Here is a 19,293-nt window from a genome sequence, read left to right on the forward strand (position 1 = left end):
ATGGCAATATGTATGCTCTCCACAATGAATTTACTGTACTCTCTAAATGGATTTAACAACAACATAGTTCTGCAAACATGGTTAATGAATGACACAGTTCAACAGTGACTACTGCCATATACTCATAAACTCGGTGCTGAAAGATAAAACTAATATTTCCACAAAGATTGTTCACTAACACATGCATCATATCAAGTATAACATGATATGTTTTGATAGAACATTATCTCCCAGCCCTCATGAGTACTATTGTCTGAGTCTGTCTGTGTAAATATCACACACCCATTTCCAGCCCACATTTTCCTTTTTTTTTTTGACTGTCTGATTTATTTATTTCAGATGGTACCCTACCTCCCCCTCCCCTCCAAACAGCCCACCGAGTCTGCTGTCTTTAAAGGAGCATTCTGTGATTTGGAAAAAAAACCCGGTCCGCCCCGGTAACAAGATGTGCACATGCACATGCTCTACAGTGCACGCACACCAAGGCCCGCCTCCGCTCGATCATGATTGGTGAAAGGCCCCTCTCTTTCCTGATTGGATGAAGGATGGGCCCTCTGGGATTTTACGGCTCTAGCAGTGATTCTCAACCCGTTTAATTTCAAGGACCCCCAGTTTGACAAGCATATTATCTCTGGGGCCACCATTTATATTGTAAAAATCAATGTTAATTTAACTCTGAGAGGGTAGGGTCCATTTGGTACCATTTGTACACTCTCACAGTTACAGACCCACAAGGGTCCATTTGGTTCCAAACTATCCACTGGTTTATAGGATCCAAGGCAAACGTCAAACCAATCTGTCTAAACAATCCAATTTAGCCATTCTCCCTCACATTCTATTTTTTTTTTTAATCCCACGATTTTGCAACCCATTTTTTCACCCAGTGTCAATTATCTACAGTAATGTAATCCTGGGCGCTACACTTCCTCTGCCAACCTGGGGGAGGCAGCGGACTGACCTCATGCTTCCTTCTATGCATGAGGAGTCCAAGCTGCTTCTTTTATCCTGACAGTCTATGGTCTAGACTTAATAAAAGTACTCAGATGTGAGTACTGCTCTCGTGCCTTCTCCCCCCCCCCCTCCCCCCAACTACTGTACACCAAATTTCTTCCCATATAATAACAGATCTACAAGTTGTGACGCGTTGTGAGCTTGTATAGAACTTTCTACCAGCTCTATATAGGCAAACACTTTCAACAATAGCTGAAATATCTGATCTGCGTTTGTAGATTGACTATTTTGTGTACCATAATGTATATATTAGTATAGGACCTAAGTGGGTACGAAACCCTGTGAACCGGAATGATATTGTGTGAATCAATAGCCTATATAGTATTTGTCTGAAGACACTCCACAGTCCCCTACATCTTATAGTGTGTAGTATATTATCTTTGTGTGTGTGTGTGTGTGTGTGTGTGTGTGTGTGTGTGTGTGTGTGTGTGTGCGTGTGCACGTGCGTGCGTGCGTGTGTGCGCAGCTGACACAGATTGGCAGTGATGAATTAGTAACGTAGACGCGCTGTCCTAAATGGAGCTATAGCTTGTATAGCTATAGCTGGCCTACTTAACACCATCAACTGGGACGTAAACACACTCTCTCTGAGGTGTCACTGGCCGTGGGGTTAATGGCGCGTGTGTGTGTGTGTGTGTGTGTGTGTGTGTTTGTATTGCTATACTGGCGAGGGCCGCATGTCTCCACGAGCCTAGTAGAATTTGAGACACCGTGGGGGGACCTTTCTCCTATAGTCGCACACTGAAAATATCCCATCTACAAGCTACGACACGTTGCAGTGTGAGACGCTTTAGAGGGTTCAAAATAGTACAACATTTACAATATGGCATTCCTATGAATAACGGTAATGGGTCGCACACGCACAAAGACTGCATTTCAGTCATTTATTCTTGCATTTTTGGGCAGGAGACAAACGTCTTCGGCTGTCCAGCCTTCATCACTGATGAAGGCTGGACAGCCGAAACGTTTGTCAGAGCGCGGTGGTCACATGAAGAGTTATCTAATATTGCATTCCTAAAATTTCATCCTACAATACGGGGTGTGCGTGTGTGTGTGTTCTTGTTGTTCTTACTGTAAATCGCTCTGGATTAAGCTAAATTGGATTAAGCTAAATGCCTAAATTGTACATTTTACATTGTGTTATTGAGCACACATGAGAACATACTATAATGTGTCTAAATCCTTGTTTTGTTCACTACAGTATAGTAAGATAGGAAGTAGGAACTTAAGCGATGATTATGTCAGATGTGGTACAGTATAGACTGTCTGGATAAGCCGAAGAGCACATACAGTAACATACAGTATGTATACAGTATGTATACAGTAACAAGTGACAAAGAAAACTAAATGTATCCTTGTGGTGACACACGTGAACCCATTAAAGCCGTGCATGTGAGATTTCAACGTTGGCATCATGCTAATTCTTGAACATTCCAAAAAAAAAGGTTGAAAAATGTATTATTTCGAAAGAAGTGTGAGAACTGCTGATTTAGAAAGCAAGGTTATTAAGCGAGATTGAGCACTCATAACATGAACAAATTGTTCAGGATATTCTAGATAAAAATACCATTAAACACAGCAGATCTACAAGTTCATAATCAGTTGCGATGTGGGCACGCTGTGCTTCTTTTCTTTTTTTCTTTGGAGACAAAAGAGATTTGGTCTAGACACTAGATGGGACATACAGCCCATCTTGGTACAGGGCCCTGGGGGACCCCGGTTTAAGTGGTTAGGTAGAGTGGTAAGAAGACCACGTGCACGTACTGGGATGTGAGGCTACAGCCTAGGGCATAGTTGTGTGTGTGTGTGTGTGTGTGTGTGTGCGCTTCATACTGTAAGCCTGAATGTCTGTATGTGGAAGTAGGTCAACATTGACCTCATAGCCCTGAACACCCCCCCCCCACACACACACACACACACACACACACACACACACACACACACAGTTGAGGTCAGTAGATACAATTGCATCATCATGTGTCTCTGTCTGTGTGTTATTTCACTGTGGTTAATGTGGACACGTGTGTGTGTGTGTGTGTGTGTGTGTGTGTGTGTTACTGTGTCTGTGTGTGCTGGACGCCTTTTGTGTGTAGTGGAAAGAGCTCATTGTGTGCTTGTGCAGTGTTTCCGCTGTGGAGTGTGTGTGTGTGTGTGTGTGTGGTGTGTGTGTGTGTGTGTGTGTGTGTGTGCGCGGTAGAGGGTAGGAGGTCATGAGAAATGAGGGGGGCGGGCGCAGGGAGCGGCACGAGGGAGCTGATAGGCTATTCCTCCCACTCGCCGCCACACACACACACACACACACACACACACACACATGTGCGTGCATGGAGTCGCCACACGCACTGTCTGTCTCAGGCAGACACTACACACGTGGACTCTCCAGACACACATACACACGTGCACACACACACACACACACACACACACACACCAGTTCAACAAGACACACCAGTGAATGGAGGCAATGCATAGTACTGGTCTGATCATTCCTCTGGTTCCACAAAATAGCACATTTACAAGCTCAATGCAGTGTGAAGCAAAGCTTTTTATTTTTATATTTAATATTTTTAAATTATATTACATTTAAGTTGTTTTATGTTCAGATATTGGCTATCCTGCATCCCTAGTTTGGAATATAGAGGCATTGCTTATTTCAAATTCATACATGTTTTGCAGAACGGGCAATGGATTGGTCTTGTTCTTTATTTTAATGTACAGATAACATCAACGTCCGATCGGTAATTGATTTGTTATATCTCTCGGCCAGAAATGTTGATTTTGTCGACTAAAACTAAGACGAAAATGTTCTGTCGACTACCTTTTTTCACTGATTAAATTGAAACTAGTGTTAGTCTAGTCGACTGAAACTAGACTAACACTAAAACATTCCAGGTGACTAAAATGTGACTAAAGCTAAATGAAAACTATTCAAAAGACCATGACTAAAACTAAAATCTAAATTTGCTGCCAAAAACAACACATCCCTATAGTTAGAATTGTTAGGTTACTCTTTCAACGTTTATTTGAAAGATTCATCTCTCTGACAGCAGTAACATCATTTGCACAGAACATTCCAGACATGATTCCCCCCCAGGCTCGAGATTAAGCCCTGGTTCACTTTATCCACTTATATTATTTGTTCTATTTGCGTGAGTAATGTTTGTGGATGTAACGTTTAGTGTCTTGGCAACTGCAAGGACGCATTTTATTTTATTTTATTTAGTTTCATGCAAAGCAAAGCGGGAATGTTTGAGTTGTTTAGACATATTAGCAAATGGAAAACACCGATGTGAAGCTACTGACATGGTGAGTTTTCTGTTCTTTCTCAACCCTCCTCAATTCCCTTTTTTGTCGTTTATAGGCCGGTTGATTCCTCCCCTGTCACTGCTGTTGTATCAAAGTCAAAGTCGTATGATTTGTCACACACGTTAAATTGACCCATCTCCACGTTTGACCCATCTCATGGAGCGGTGAGCCTTGAGCTGCAAGCGCTCGGGAATCATTTGATTGGTTGATTTCCAAACACGCCCAAACCAACCCATTGATGCCGAGTGCCAAGCAGGGAGGCACTGGGTCCCATTTTTACAGTCTTTGGTATGACCCCGGCCGGGGATCGATCCCCTGACCTCCCAGTATCAGGGCGGACACTCTAACCACAAGGAGCCCACACCGGGAGGATGCACAGTAACATCTCCGTCCTACTCCTCCCGCCCAACACACAGGTGCCGTCCCCCCAGGCCGTGGGAGTGTGTGCATCGACAAGTATCACTCTATACCCTGTATGGGTTCTCTCTCCTGATTGGAGAAAATTGGCATGCCTGAAAATGTACTTCATGTTTATGAAAGACCACTGTTACTTAAAAAAACAGATTACTATCAGAATATAGGCACGCACACATGCACGCATGCACACACACACACACACACACACACACACACACACACACACACACACACACACACACACACTCTTAAAATAAGAATGCGTGAGAACATACCTGTTCTGTTTGATGTTGACTAATCTCCCTTGAATCTGATTGGTCGGTGGAGGGGGGTCAGGTGGTGGCCTGTGGAAGAAGAAGGCCTCCTGCCAAGCGGCTTGTTTGAGCCTGAATGAGAGCCGGGGGGGGACCAGTCGCACAGCAGCTGCTGCTAAATTAAATATTAAGAAGTGCGACTGGGAACCAGGCTGTGGGCTCTGAATGCCTTGCTGGGGCAGGTTTTTTTGCACCGGCCCCTCAATGTGGGGTGCGGGGCACTGGGGGGCAGGGCACGTGGTCCAAATGGAACCGTACGGACCCGTCGTTAAGTTTGTGTGCCCTTGTATTCTTTCAAAATAGCGACGTGGGGTGACCATCCGGCAGCGGACTGACCTCATGCTTCCTTCTATGCATGAGGAGTCCAAGCTGCTTCTTTTCACCTGACAGGGGAGAGTTTCCCCGGCCGGTAACGTGTGGAAGGAACACGTTATTCCGACCAGTTCCTTTCCCCTCCATCAGGCGCCACCCGTCTGGCCAGGGGGAGGCAGTTTAGAGACCAGGATTACTGCATGTTTTTGTGAGGGTACCTACCCTAGGAGACACGGGGAGAACATGCAAACTCCACACAGAAAGAAAGGCCCTTGTTTTGGGCACTTTTGAATATTGTAAGAGTTTTTGTAACCTACTTCTTCTCTTCTGGGAGTGCCCTGGCTCAAAAAACATGTACAGATGGGGGTCCACGGCCAAATACATATGAATTTGGGACTTGGCTTTGAGAAGTATACCATTTTATAGGACACAGTGGTGGATGGTTAAATGGAAACAACGAGCATTTATACTGACAAACATTTCATTGTCCTGACTCTGGAGGCTGGTAAATGTACCAATAATGTGCACATACAGGACTAAAAGCTACAATCTGGAACTTATTTTGTAATGAATTAAACCATTCAGGATGGGGACCCCTTTTCTTGTTTTAAGCATTATGTTATACTTGCTTGTAGAACTGCACCTTTTTTGAAAAATCGTGAAAATGTGGCGCAAATCTTTGAATATATTCTTTCAGAGAGAACGCTTTTAACTCAAATCTTTCCTTATGGGGGTCCCTGGAACAACATATGTTCTGATTACATTTACAATACAAGATTCAAATCCAATTATGTGTGGGGGTCCTTGGCATGAAAAGGTTTGAGAACCACTGACATAGAAACTGACTGTCAGAATTTAGAAGACATTTGTAGAATCAATTTCAGGTCTAAAAAGGTTAAACATGTCTGTACTGTATGCAAATACAACATGGCTAATACATCTAGGTAAACTGGTACTCATCAGGTATACTAGGGCACCTGGCTGAATGGCCAGTATGGGTCAGGAGCTCAATATCTCGGGAGTCCTGCATGCTAAATTGTATGCTAATAAATTAGCACTTTCTTTGATTGGTTGAATGCAGAAATGCAAACAGCCAAACATTAACAGTTTGCAGAATTGCAGTACAATTCAAGCACAACTCAATACAAAGACTGTTAACTGTGAGTGGACGACCCAATAAACTAGCATTACACTTGTTTACAAGAGGGTCCACCTTGTTCAATTCATCAAAACATTTAGAGACGTACAAATATACACTTCTATAAAGCCAAAGTGCAGAACGGGAATTCATCATAGAAAGGGAAAAGAAACATATACAGTGAGGGGATTCAGATTTTACGGTGGCCAGTTTCGAATTGCAGCCGTCCGTAGGTGCCCTTTGAGAGCGGATTTGAAGGAGTCAAGGGATTCACATGTCTTAATGACTGTTGGTAGGGCGTTCCACATTTTGCTGGCATAGGAGCGAAAATAATTTAGTCCCTTGTTTGTGTCAAATCTGGGTTGCACATGGTTTGTTTGTAGTAGTAGTAGTCGGGAAGGGAAAGGGGCGCAGTTTCACATGCCGTGTATCGGCCATTATCTAACATGTTTTGGCTTGCGCAAATTATTTCCCACCGGGCGCATGCGGCTTGTGAGTTCCCGACTCTTTGCGCCCAGACACAGAACCCAGAGTATGCCTCCTCAATGGTCTCAAGTAGCCATACTTCACTGCTTTCACAAGCATTTTCCAGTTTTTTGTTTTTTTTTGTCTGCCACACAGTAAAATGTTATGTATTATATTAACCCATTCTGGGTGGGAACCCCTTTTGGTGTTTTAAGCGTTATATGTTATACTTTAGCTATTGAAAAATAGCAGATCTACAAGCTTGTAGCGCGGCACCCGGGCTACAATCTTGTAGATTTGCTATTATTTTTTAATCGTGAAAATGTGGTGGATATATTTTGAATATATATTCTTTCAGAGCGAACGTTTTTAACTCAAATCTTTGCTTCTGGGGGCTTCTTGGGTGGGGTCCTTGACATGAAAAAGGTTGAGCACCACTGCCCTAGAAACACGGGTTTTTCAGAAAACAGTTGGCTTTGTTTCTGCGCCGAGTTCTCCTTTTGTAAACGTCAGTTATTTTGTATTGTTTCCGTCTATTATGATGGATGAGAGAACGGAGGCGTAATTGCTCCACATTTGTTTGGTTTACGGGGCTAGCATTAAGCTAACCAGATACAGATGACAAATTGCTCTTTCTCTCGCGCGTACGCTCTGTGCTTGTAGCAGTGGCGGTAATTTAGTTGCAGTCAAATGGCAATGTTGCTGCTGAGCTGTATAAGTAATGGAGGGAAGAAGAAGTAATGGGTCTGGGGAAAAAAACTGCCTTTTATATTCAGTTATATCTTTAAATGAGGCGCGTTTTTTGTGCGCGAGTGTGTGTATGTGCATGTGAAGGTTAAGTGTGTGTGTGTGTGTATGTGAAGGTTAAGTATGTTTGTGTGTGTGTGTGTGTGTGTGTGTGTGTGTGTGTGCACTTATGTTGAATGTATAAAAGAAACGTGTAAGTGCGTTTAGCTCGACACTTGCGGGCATGTGTGTGTGTGAGTGCATGCATGCCTTTGCCTGTGCGTGCTTGTGTGTGTGTGTGTGTGTGTGTGTGTGTGTTATAAACATGTACTGTACTTTAAAGGTGTGCTTGTGTGTTGTATTTCATATCTCCTGCCATGTGGATGGTTTGTCTTTAATGTCTTCTCCATGCCACGCAGCAGTGCATGAGCATTTAGTACCGATACGTCTGATACTAACTTAAGAATGTAACCGCCTGCTACCATGATGTTTGCGCTTATATCTTCTACTGCGTGTGTGCGTCCGTGCGTGCAAACAGCTGTGTCCCACACTGGAAACATGTGTGTACTGTATGTGTTTCCACAAACATGCCACATGCGTACATGAAAGAGTATGTGCGAGTGCGTGCGTGGGTGTTTCTGATATCCTGCATATCTGATCATTCTGGCATTTTTCTCTAGAATCCTTCCATCTGTCAATCAACTGTCATCTTTAATGAGACTCCTCCCATGACGTTGGCCCTGGTGTTCTCTCTCTCTCTCTCTCTCTCTCTCTCTCTCTTCTCTTCATGCTTGTCAACTTACATTTCTTCTCATTTTGCGCTCACCTCCTTCTCTCTATCTCACTTCATGCCTGTCATCTCATCTCTCTCTCTCTCTCTCTCTCTCTCTCTCTCTCTCTCTCTCTCCCCCTCCCTCCCTCCCTCCCTCCCTCCCTCCCTCCCTCCCTCCCTCCCTCCCTCTCTGGGTTGACATGATAAGACAGCTGATTAGGAACAGATTGGGGTCCTTGATGGCATGACAAGTGAAGGGCTTCTCTAAGCCCACAGTGCATCGCTACACTGGACAGTAGCAGCTGTGTGTGTGTGTACACGTCTGAGTTAAATCCAATGCTTTTCATGCTCAGCTCACTTCTGCCTTTTGTGCAAATTTCAGCCACAGTCTCATATTGTCGCATATTGTCTGGCAGAAACCTTGTATCCACATTAAGAAGAGTGTCGCATAGAAGCAGTGAGAATACCCAATCTTAGTTTGGCTATTTCTCCCTATTTTAATCAAAAAGCGTTATAATAATGAAAACAGGAATGGTTTTGGGGACATGTGAGGTTTCCGCCCTGACATTACCGATTGTGTGATGCTCAGTGACGAGTTAAGCGATCCTTGCAGACCGTGTGGTTTTCATCGGCAGTCGACGAGCCTCTAAAAATGTCACACCGCGAGCCTGCAAAAGCACAGACGAAAGAGCAATACATACTGTAGCTTTGGATGTATCGTACAGACTATGTACCTTAGTCTAGTTCCCTGGAACCGCAGCATACGTGTATGTGTGTGTGTGTGTGTGTGTGTGTGTGTGTGTGTGTGTGTGTGTGTGTGTGTGTGTGTGTGTGTGTGTGTGTGTGTGCACGTGCACGTGCACAGTTGACTGATGTTTACATTCCTACTGTGTGTTTGTTTCAGATGCATTTGTCAACAGTCAGGAGTGGACACTCAGCCGGACGGTGCCTGAACTCAAAGTGGTGAGTTAAATTCATGTATATCCCATTTTGGGGGCGGGAACCCCTTTTGGTGTTTTAAGCATTATGTTATACTTTAGCTATTGAAAAATAGCAGATCTTCAAGCTCATAGCGTGATATGAGCTTGTAGATCTGCTATTTTCTTTTTATCGTGAAAATGTGCCTTGAATCTTTGAATGTACAGTATATTCGTATATAACATTTTTTTTTTTTACATATAATTTTTGGGGTCCATGGCGTGAAATTTTGAGCACCACTGAAAACTCATGATTTAGAAGACATGAGGGGGGAGTCTTAAAGTTTCCTTCCCTCTGTTCCTTTCCTTGCCTCCTTCACTTCCTTCGCTAGTTTTTTGTTGTTTTTGAGGGGCGCTAGCCCCTCCTATGCACAGCTTTGTGTGCCTGTGTATCCTCGGTCCCCCAGGCTTATTTTGGCGGTATATTTCCGCCAAAATCCCGCAACTTCCGCGCCCAAAACAAAATGATTGGCTGAGCACAGAATGTGATGTATGATGATGATGACGATGAGAGCGCCCCTCACTTCACACAAGTGTGACTTGCGGACCTTTATATGGTCGTTTCTAACACAACGCTAACTCATCTCTCCCCCCCCCTCCCCCCAGGGCATTGTGGGTAACCTGGCCAGTGGCAAGTCGGCGCTGGTCCACAGGTATCTGACCGGAACCTATGTCCAGGAGGAGTCTCCAGAAGGTACACACACACACACACACACACACCACGTCATTATCATCCTCTCCTGTCACCTGTCACTCTCTCTCTTATCAAAGCTGCTCTCCGGAACGTATTTTTTAGGTTGCGCTAGCCCCTCTTCCCGGAGTTTGTGTGAACACAAACATTGAAGACGGAAAATTGAGATGATGTATGCTGATAAGAGCATCCCTCACTTCTCACTTCACATTTTTATCCTATACATTTAAAATAATGGACAAACTGGCCTCTTACAAGCCACCAAATATTACAATGTATAAGTATCATTTAAGTAATGGTCAAATAGTTATAATCAAACATATACTTTCTTCCAACCAATACCTACTAGTTGGCAGGTAGTACTACTACCTGAAGCTAATTAACCCCCTCAAACAAGCAGGGATTCCGTCTTGGAAGAGAGAGCGGTAGAAGTGTGGTCTGCAGGGTCTCCCATCAATGCTAGAGACACCCCGCTGTGTAGGACAGACTGTCATACACAGACAATGTTACGGATCCATCAATGCTAGAGACACCCCGCTGTGTAGGACAGACTGTCATACACAGACAATGTTACGGATCGCAGCTTTTTTAATTTGTGTTTTCCTTTCTATTTCCCACACTTTTTCTCTCTCTTCCCTGTCTGTCAATGGCGTTTTCTTTGTCTCTCTCTCTCTCTCTCTCTCTCTCTCTCTCTCTCTCTCTCTCTCTCTCTCTCTCTGTGTGTGCATGTGTCAGGATCTTGGCTGGGACCAGTGTGGTCTCTTGTTTTAGCTGTAAACCCGGTAACCAGCTGCTTCTGGTGCCAAAAACAACCGGTGGTCTACACGCGATGCTGCCTACCTCAGCATGGGGGGGGGGTCTTAAAGTTTCCTTCTCTCGGTTCCTTTCCTTGCCTCCTTTACTTCCTTCGCTTGAAGCGGAGAGTAGGGTCTGAACAGAGCCGCTCCAGTGTAGGAGAAACCGACATTTCAACTCCTACAATTGAATCCATGCATCCATTTGTAACTCAGAGAGTAGTATTGCCAATGTTATTATTTGAGTTAAATTAACACAGTATGACCTGATTCCAATTCTACAAATGCCTTCTAATTCCAGCAGTTCTCATAGTGCTCAGGACTCTTACATTTATATTTGGCCGTGGTCCACCCCCATAAATGTTTTGTGTCAGGGACCCCCAGCTAAACGATAGTTTGGAACCAAATGGACCGGTTCCATTTGTACACTCTCAGAGTTAAATTAACATTGATTTTACAATATAAATTGGGGGGTCCCAGAGATAGAAAATGCCATCAAATGGGGGTCCGTTAGACTAATGCATGTCAAACTGAAGGTCCTTGAAATTAAACGGGTTTGAGTATCACTGGTCCTGGACTATATTTTCAAATGGGGGGTCCGTGGGCTAATTAGTGTCAATTTGGGGGCCTTGACATGAATTGTTTGGGAACCCCTGTTTTAAAAAAACACTGTCCCTAAATCCTCAGCGTTTTCCTGAAAAGCTTATGTTACTCGCCTATATAGCTGAAATGACACTGGTTTTAATGGGTGGGGGATTTGCTGTGCTCTTTGACTGTTGTGAGGTGTAAAACCACCATTGCAGTTCATTCTTGTGTCTGACTTGAATCAAACGTTTTCATGCTCGGCTCACTTCAGCTCTTTGTGTGATTTCAACCACAGCATCATGTGATCCTGAGTGACACGATAAGCGATTCTTATTCCTGTAAAAAGGTTCAGTTTTCTTTGCAGACATGTGGTTTCCTCCTCCTCCGATGGCAGGATCCTAAAAAAAGATGAAAGCGCAAGCTTTACATCCTAAGTACTGGTGACGATCTTAAGTCTGCTCTCAGACTTGTAGAAACTCCGGCAAGAAAGGAGTATTATGTTTTTGTTCTCAAGTTGCCATAAATTGAGGTAATTGGGAAATGGCATAACGACAAAAAAAATTTAAGATACTTTTTTTTGGCTTTTTTTTGCCTTTATTGATAGTGAACAGTAGTGTAGGAAGTCTAGGTAGACAGGAAATTGGGAAAGAGAGAGATGGGAAAGCGCGCAGCAAAGGTCGTCGCGATCTGGAGTCGAACATTACCATGCATTAGCAGCTAACCATTAGCAGGTGCCCGGACTGCTACACTAAAACAAATTTGGTACGAAAACCATCCATACATACATTGAAATAAAATGCCACCATACCTTAAAAAAGCCCCCTGCTTCATCTCTCTATAGCAGTGGTCCTCAACCGTTTCATTCTGTGACCCTCAAAAATAACCACATTTGAGCTGGGAAGCACTTGGAATTGTAGGAGAACTGTACCACTGCCCTACATATGGCTCTATACTGTCTGAGGACACTCTGCCATATTCCTCATTCATTTTTAAACCCCCCCCCCCGGAGGTCCTATCGGAGCTGCCAACACCCCTCGCCCACCGTGCAACATGCAGCTTCCCCGGGCCAAGTCCCACTTTTCACCACGTCTCTGCGTGCTACAGTACTTTAATATTTCAACACCTTCAGCTGGCATAGCTATACCCCACCGCCAAGGACTGAAGAGAAGGAGATGTGTAGGCAGGCTGCGGCTGTTCTCCTAGGAAGTGCTGTAGGTCCGTCAACACCGGCCCTGTGGGTCCTGTGGTCCGGTCCAGGCGTTTACTAGGCCTTAAGCCATTTAGAAAAACCCATGTTTCTATGTCAGTCATTCTCAAACATTTCCATGTCAAGAACCCCCAAGATTATATGCAATTGGCTGCCGACCCCCATCAGAAGCAAATATTTGAGTTAAAAACGTTGGCTCTGAAATAATATATATTCAAAGATTTGCACTACATTTCCACGATTTTTCAAAAATAGCAAACCTACAAGCTCATGAGCTTGTAGATCTGCTATTTTTCAATAGCTAAAGTATAAGATATAACGCTTAAGGACTAGCTATGCCACTTTGGGGAGTTTGCTCCTCTTTACTGGTAAGAGACAACAGCAGAACATTATTACTAAAACATCATAATTGTGTTAATTGTTCAGGGAACAGCGCCGTCGCTATAGTGTGCGAGGGCTCCTTTTACACTGTTTTACAAATCACACATTATAAGACTTGGTCACGCAAGTATTTTCAGTCGTGGTGTTTTATTTAGCTTAAAATCCACGAGGAGAACTTGTAGTGGCCACTGGCCAGTGTTGAGCTATACCAGGCAACCCTTTTACTTTTGGATATAGCTTTTGAATCTTTTGTCTCTGAGGACACAAAACTCCCACAGAAGTACCTGGTGTTAAGTTGCACTTTAAATTCAGATGCACTATTGATTATTCCTCCTCAATATTTCATAATTTATCCTTGAGCTGAAACGTGCACACACACGCAGGCACGCGCGCGCACGCACGCACACACACACACACACACACACACACACACACACACACACACACACACACACACACACACACCACACACACACACACACACACACACACACACACACACACACACACACACACACACACGCAGGCACGCACACAAACGGAGGCTAAAATCTTAATGGTGGAGTCATGTGCAGGATGCTTCCCATCTACCTTCCACTTTAATATTGAAGCAGTCCACCTATTGCCCACACACTGGCTGTGAAGAGGATGGTTTCATTAGAAATGGAAGGTTAGCTCCTCTGGGGATATATTCACAGATATACAGTACCTACTCCTGTTCAACAGGACAACGGGGTATAGTTGTCACTGCTGCAACATTATTATTGATAATGCTACAAGGTTTTAACCAGGCTCGCTACACTGTTGTCCCAATTTTTTTTAAGCCGTCTTTGACCTCAGAATGCCCCTCCAAAGCTGCGTAGCTCTCTGGAACGTCCCAGGTCACAGAGTTAGGGGCGAGGGGGGAGGGGGGAGGGTGGTCTCGGGGGTGACCCCATAGCTGATGTCCACTGGGCCGCATTCAGCCGTCGTGGGGCCTCAATTACAACCCGCCCCACCCGATCCGGTCCACCCAGAATCAACAAAACATCTGAAGAAAAATAAAGTATCTTGGGCAGCTCCCCGAAACTAGCTTTGATGTCTTAACTTGGCACTGCCACCCATCTAGGAAGCAGCGGAGCCCGCTCCGCATAGCAGAAATTATGGGCCCGGCGCTTTGAAAACGGTTGCATAATAAAGCCATGGAGTGAATATGGGGGCATGGGGGAGGGATACATGGGAGAGAGAGAGATGGAGAGAGAGAGAGAGAGAGAGAGAGAGAGAGAAAACTGGAGGGAGTTAGAAGTTATAGCCTGACGCCATTTTTTCAGAGCCCCTTCGACGTGTCTAAAAATAAATCCCCTCTTGCCGTGAATTCCCATGGGTGATTGATCACCGACGGAGCGCAGTTTTTGGTGACCAGGGGTGACCGCGACGCCACGAAACCACAGACCACAACTATTCTTAGACAGCACACTGGAGCCTGGAGGACGCTGGAGGCAGACCTCAGATCAGCTTCTGTCTGTGTGCGAACGAACGGACGCTTTTACAACCAACCCGTTGCCAGAAAGAAACCATCAGCAGACCAAAAGAAGCGACTAGGTCGCACGATGGATCATACACACACACACATGGGGGTGCAGAGCATACAGAGCTTACAGAGCATCATTTGGGCATTAACCTGCGACTTCTTTGCCCCAGAAATGATGCAGTGTAGTATGTCACAGCAGAGCAAGAGCAGCGCGGCACACACACACACACACACACACACACACACACACACACACACACACATGGAAGCAACTAAAAGAGAATTGAAAGCTAAAACAAGTAATGGTAATTACGCGGCGCTGCTGCCATGTGGCTGGCCTGGCCTGGCGCGGCCCTGGTGGTGCCTGTTATGAATGAATGGATTCATTGACGTTCCACATCACAGCCCCATGGCTGCTGCTTCCAGGGGTCTGTCTGTCTGTGTTTACCTAGAGCTCAGTAGAGCTTAACCTAGACTCGGAGAGAGGGCCTACAGCACCCAATGTAACATGCATGGCAGCTTGACCTCTAGCCTGGACCACCATGTGTGACCCTGCCTGTTTTTTTTTGTTTTTTTTTCACGTTTTGGCTCAAAGACCCAAAAGATTTTGTCCACAAATAAAAACTAGACTAAAATGTTAGGAAGGGACTGATTACACTGCGCTGCGACGCGTTGTGAGCTTGTAGATCTGCTATTTCCAACCGACCGATCTCCCCAATGCATTCGACTGTACAGTAATCTGTAGTGTAGCATGTCTGGGTGCAGAGCCTTACATGCATGCAATACATGTTTCAAGTGTAATAATAATAATAATAATAAGGGCTTGTGCAATAACAAGATGCACGTGTATTCGTTGTACTATAGTTTTCACTTTTAGCTCTTTTTTTGCGTATTATATATATATTTTAGTGAATTGGCGCAACTTTTGATTTCGTTTGTACATGTTACAATGACAATACAGTTCTGTTCTATTCTACTACTATAGAATAGAACTACTACTACTATACATAGTTTGGCGTCTCGGAGATTTAAACAATGATGCTCTCAAATGCGGGTCCGTCCGTGGGCCTCATGATGCACATCACACTGAGGGTCCTTGAAGGGTTGAGAGTCAGTGAACTGTAGATGAATGGAGTGGCGCTACAGCGGTCCCAGCCATGACCATCTTCTCCTGGTTGCCATGGCGAATGGCGTCAAGTGCTTTTCCGTGTGCCGATAACCAATCCTGCACTTGTCTGTCTGTCTGTCTGTCTGTCTGTCTGCCTCTCTCCCTCCCTAATTACTTATCTTGCTATGTTCCTCTGATGTCTTTCGCAACTCTCTATCTCTCCGTCTCCGTTCCTTTCTATACGTCTGTCTTTCCCACACTCTTTCCTCCCACTCTGTCTCTCTTTGGCTCTCATTCACTTGTTTCCGTTTGTCTCTGTTGCTGTTACTGTACCGATAAACTGTTGCACTCTGTTCTGTCTCTCTGCCTCTTTCTCCTGTTTGCTTTGATCTCTTCTGTTCACTCTCTTCTATCTCTCTTTCTCTCTCTCTCTCTCTCGCTTTCTCTCTCTCTCTCTCTCTCTCTCTCTCTCGTCCTCTCTGACATGGTGCTTGTATTTGACTGCGCATGCATAACTGGGCCTTTGATTTGCTTGTATTTTCTCTCCCTCTTTTTTCTTGGCTGCTCTTGTATAAACTATAGCTGACGTGGATGCAGGTAACTATCTCCCTCTAATTCCATCTCACTCTCCATCCATCTATCTATCTTCTTTTCTTTTTTTCCTATAATTCTTATCCCACGATTTTTGCAACCCATTTTCTCTCACCCAGTGTCAATTATCTAATGTAATCCTGGGGCGCTACACTTCCTCTGCCAACCTGGGGGAGGGCGCAGCGGACTGACCTCATGCCTCCTTCTATGCATGAGGAGTCCAAGCTGCTTCTTTTCACCTGACAGGGGATGGGAAGTTTCCTCCGGCCGGACGTAGCGTGTGGAAGGAACACGCTATTTCCGACCAGTTCCTTTCCCCTCCATCAGGCGCCCCGGCTGGCCAGTGGGAGGTATAGTTTAGGGACCAGGATTACAGCATGTTTTTTAGTGAGGGTATACCTACCCTATAGGGGACACGGGGAGAACATGTGAGGGTATACCTACCCTATAGGGGACACGGGGAGAACATGTGAGGGTATACCTACCCTATGGGGACACGGGGAGAACATGTGAGGGTATACCTACCCTATGGGGACACGGGGAGAACATGTGAGGGTATACCTACCCTATGGGGACACGGGGAGAACATGAGGGTATACCTACCCTATGGGGACACGGGGAGAACATGCAAATGATCCATCCATCGTCCTCCTGTCATGCATCGCTCATCCATCCATCTAGATGTCCGGCCACCCCTCCCGTCGCTCCGCTCAGGGGGGGGCTGACCCTGGCTCAGGTCAGGTCAGTAGCATCTTGTGGAGGTCTCAGGTTCCAAATGAGACACAGAAAACCCTTTCGAAAACCGTGGTAATGGCCGATCTACACGCTCAAAACCGACACGTGCTTTGAGCGTGTAGATTTCCACTATTGCATGTTATGTTTTTAAGTATACTATATACTATAAGTATAGTCATTCAATCGTGTAGGTTATTTGTCATTATCTGTCCTGTGCAATATGAGTTTACAAACCCCTAAAAGCCATAAAGAAATGTAATTTTTTTAAGGACCGAAACACAATTAAATTGGTAATCACAATTATTTGAGTTATATAATTTAAAATGTCATAATCGTGACGGGTCTACAAGGCACATTATCACAAATATGTTGTTTAATACATCACAATATGTATATGTTTAATACATCTACAGTATACTCCGAATGGTATAGTATAGCAGCACGGTGTGTAGAAGTTGAACCTGAGACTGGTCAAGTTGCTGCTGCCTGTGTTTGATCACATGTTCACTGTAGTTTATACTGTGTAGTGATGCAGAACTTGTGTGTGTGTGTGTGTGTGTGTGTGTGTGTGTGTGTGTGTGTGTGTGTGTGTGTGTGTGTGTGTGTGTGTGTGTGCGTGTGTGTGTGTGTGCGTGTGCGTGCGTGCATGTGCACGCGTGCGTTGAGACGTGTTGAGGCCATACACCAACACATACAGTACTTGAATACTTAAACTCTCTCGATCTCTCTCTCTCTCGCACACACACACACACACACACACACACACACACACAATGCTGACTGTGTGATAAACAACCTGACAGAGATCTGCATCGAGCCATCTGCTTTGCTGCAGCAACAAAATACCCCATACTGTAGTAGCATCACTTGACACTATTCTATTCTATGCTGCCCCCCCCCCCTCCTACCTGACACACACACACACACACACACACACACACACACACACACACACACACACACACACACACACACACACACACACAGAGTACATATGCATCCTTCCACAGTCTCATGGCTGGGAGTAACGACTAAAAATAAAAGGGGAAACGCAGATGATGGTGTGTGTGTGTGTGTGTGTGTGTGCGCGCGCACACGTGCGCGCACTGCAAACACACACACACACACACACACACAGAGACAGCGTGTCATTATGGGAGCGTCGTGCCCTGACCTCACCACCGCGGCCACAAATATGAGCGGACCACTGGCTCTCTCACATACACACACACGTGCACATTTGAGCTGACCACTGGCTCGGCCTTTCACACACACGCTTACGCCTGAGTTATACCTATAGTCGCATGTCTGTGTGCCACGCACCAATAACCGCAGATCTACAAGCTCACAACATGCAGCGCGACACGTTGTGAGCTTGTAGATCTGCTGACAAGACATGTGACGTGACCAACTAAAAGGGGCCCTAACAGTCCAGAGCTTTCTTACCAAGTGGTTCTCAGACTTTTTTTTGACTCATGGCAAGGCAAACCCCGTTAATAACCTTTTGCATTTCACCGCAATAACACTGTTAATGTTTAGAATGTTAACGTCCTATTACCCACTTTGAGAACCCCTGCCTTTTGACGAGACGGTTTTGAAACTCCTGCATCGGACGGAAAGTCCACGTGACCTGCACTGGAACATACTTATACCTCGGGCCGTGTTTCAGACGGGAACCCCCTTTTGGTGTTTTAAGCATTATGTTATAGTTTAGCTATTGGAAAAAAATGTGGCGCAAGTCTTTGGATATTCTTTCAGAGCGAGCGCTTTTAATTCAAATCTTTGCTTCTGGGAGATCCCTGGAACAACATATTTTCAGATGGGGGTCGGCGGCCAAATACAGATAATTCAGGGGGTCCTTGACATGAAAAAGGTTGAGCACCACTGGTTTTTCAGAAGACTTTAGGATTTAGAATACGTTAAAGTTTTTAGAATCGGCCTTGGGTCTAGAGGGGTTAAAATTCCACATGTGCTCCGCTCCGTGGTAAGGAATGTCACCGCGGTTTTATGGCGGACGGGACCCGTCCTGTGCTTTTCTATAATCACAGGTCTGAGGGTTTTTTCGCTGCGATAATTCATGTGACCGTCGACACATCGGCTCTATTCGTGGTCCTGTCAAGCGTGTTTTGTCCTTGAGCAAAAGGCGTTGAACCCTCAACCTTGCTGCCGTGTTTGTGTACAAGTATGTTTCGGGAGTCATGTTGGGTTATTTATTTTTTTAGCATGTGGTTGGTAGATGATTTAGGGAGATTA

General features: G+C 45.0%; 1 protein-coding gene across 2 annotated transcripts in view; it reads left to right on the plus strand.

Annotated features, from left to right (window-relative positions):
- The window catches only part of agap1 (ArfGAP with GTPase domain, ankyrin repeat and PH domain 1), a 267,320-nt gene that overhangs the window by 139,131 nt on the left and 108,896 nt on the right, over positions 1-19,293 (plus strand). For both annotated transcript variants that reach the window (XM_080758777.1, XM_080758776.1), the window contains exons 2-3: positions 9,366-9,424; positions 10,045-10,132. In XM_080758777.1, the coding sequence (XP_080614903.1) occupies positions 9,366-9,424; positions 10,045-10,132 (147 nt within the window). The remainder of the gene's footprint in view (positions 1-9,365; positions 9,425-10,044; positions 10,133-19,293) is intronic.

The sequence above is a fragment of the Protomyctophum bolini genome, assembly GCF_963924005.1.
Source record: "Protomyctophum bolini genome assembly, chromosome: 24".
Lineage (NCBI taxonomy): Eukaryota > Metazoa > Chordata > Actinopteri > Myctophiformes > Myctophidae > Protomyctophum > Protomyctophum bolini.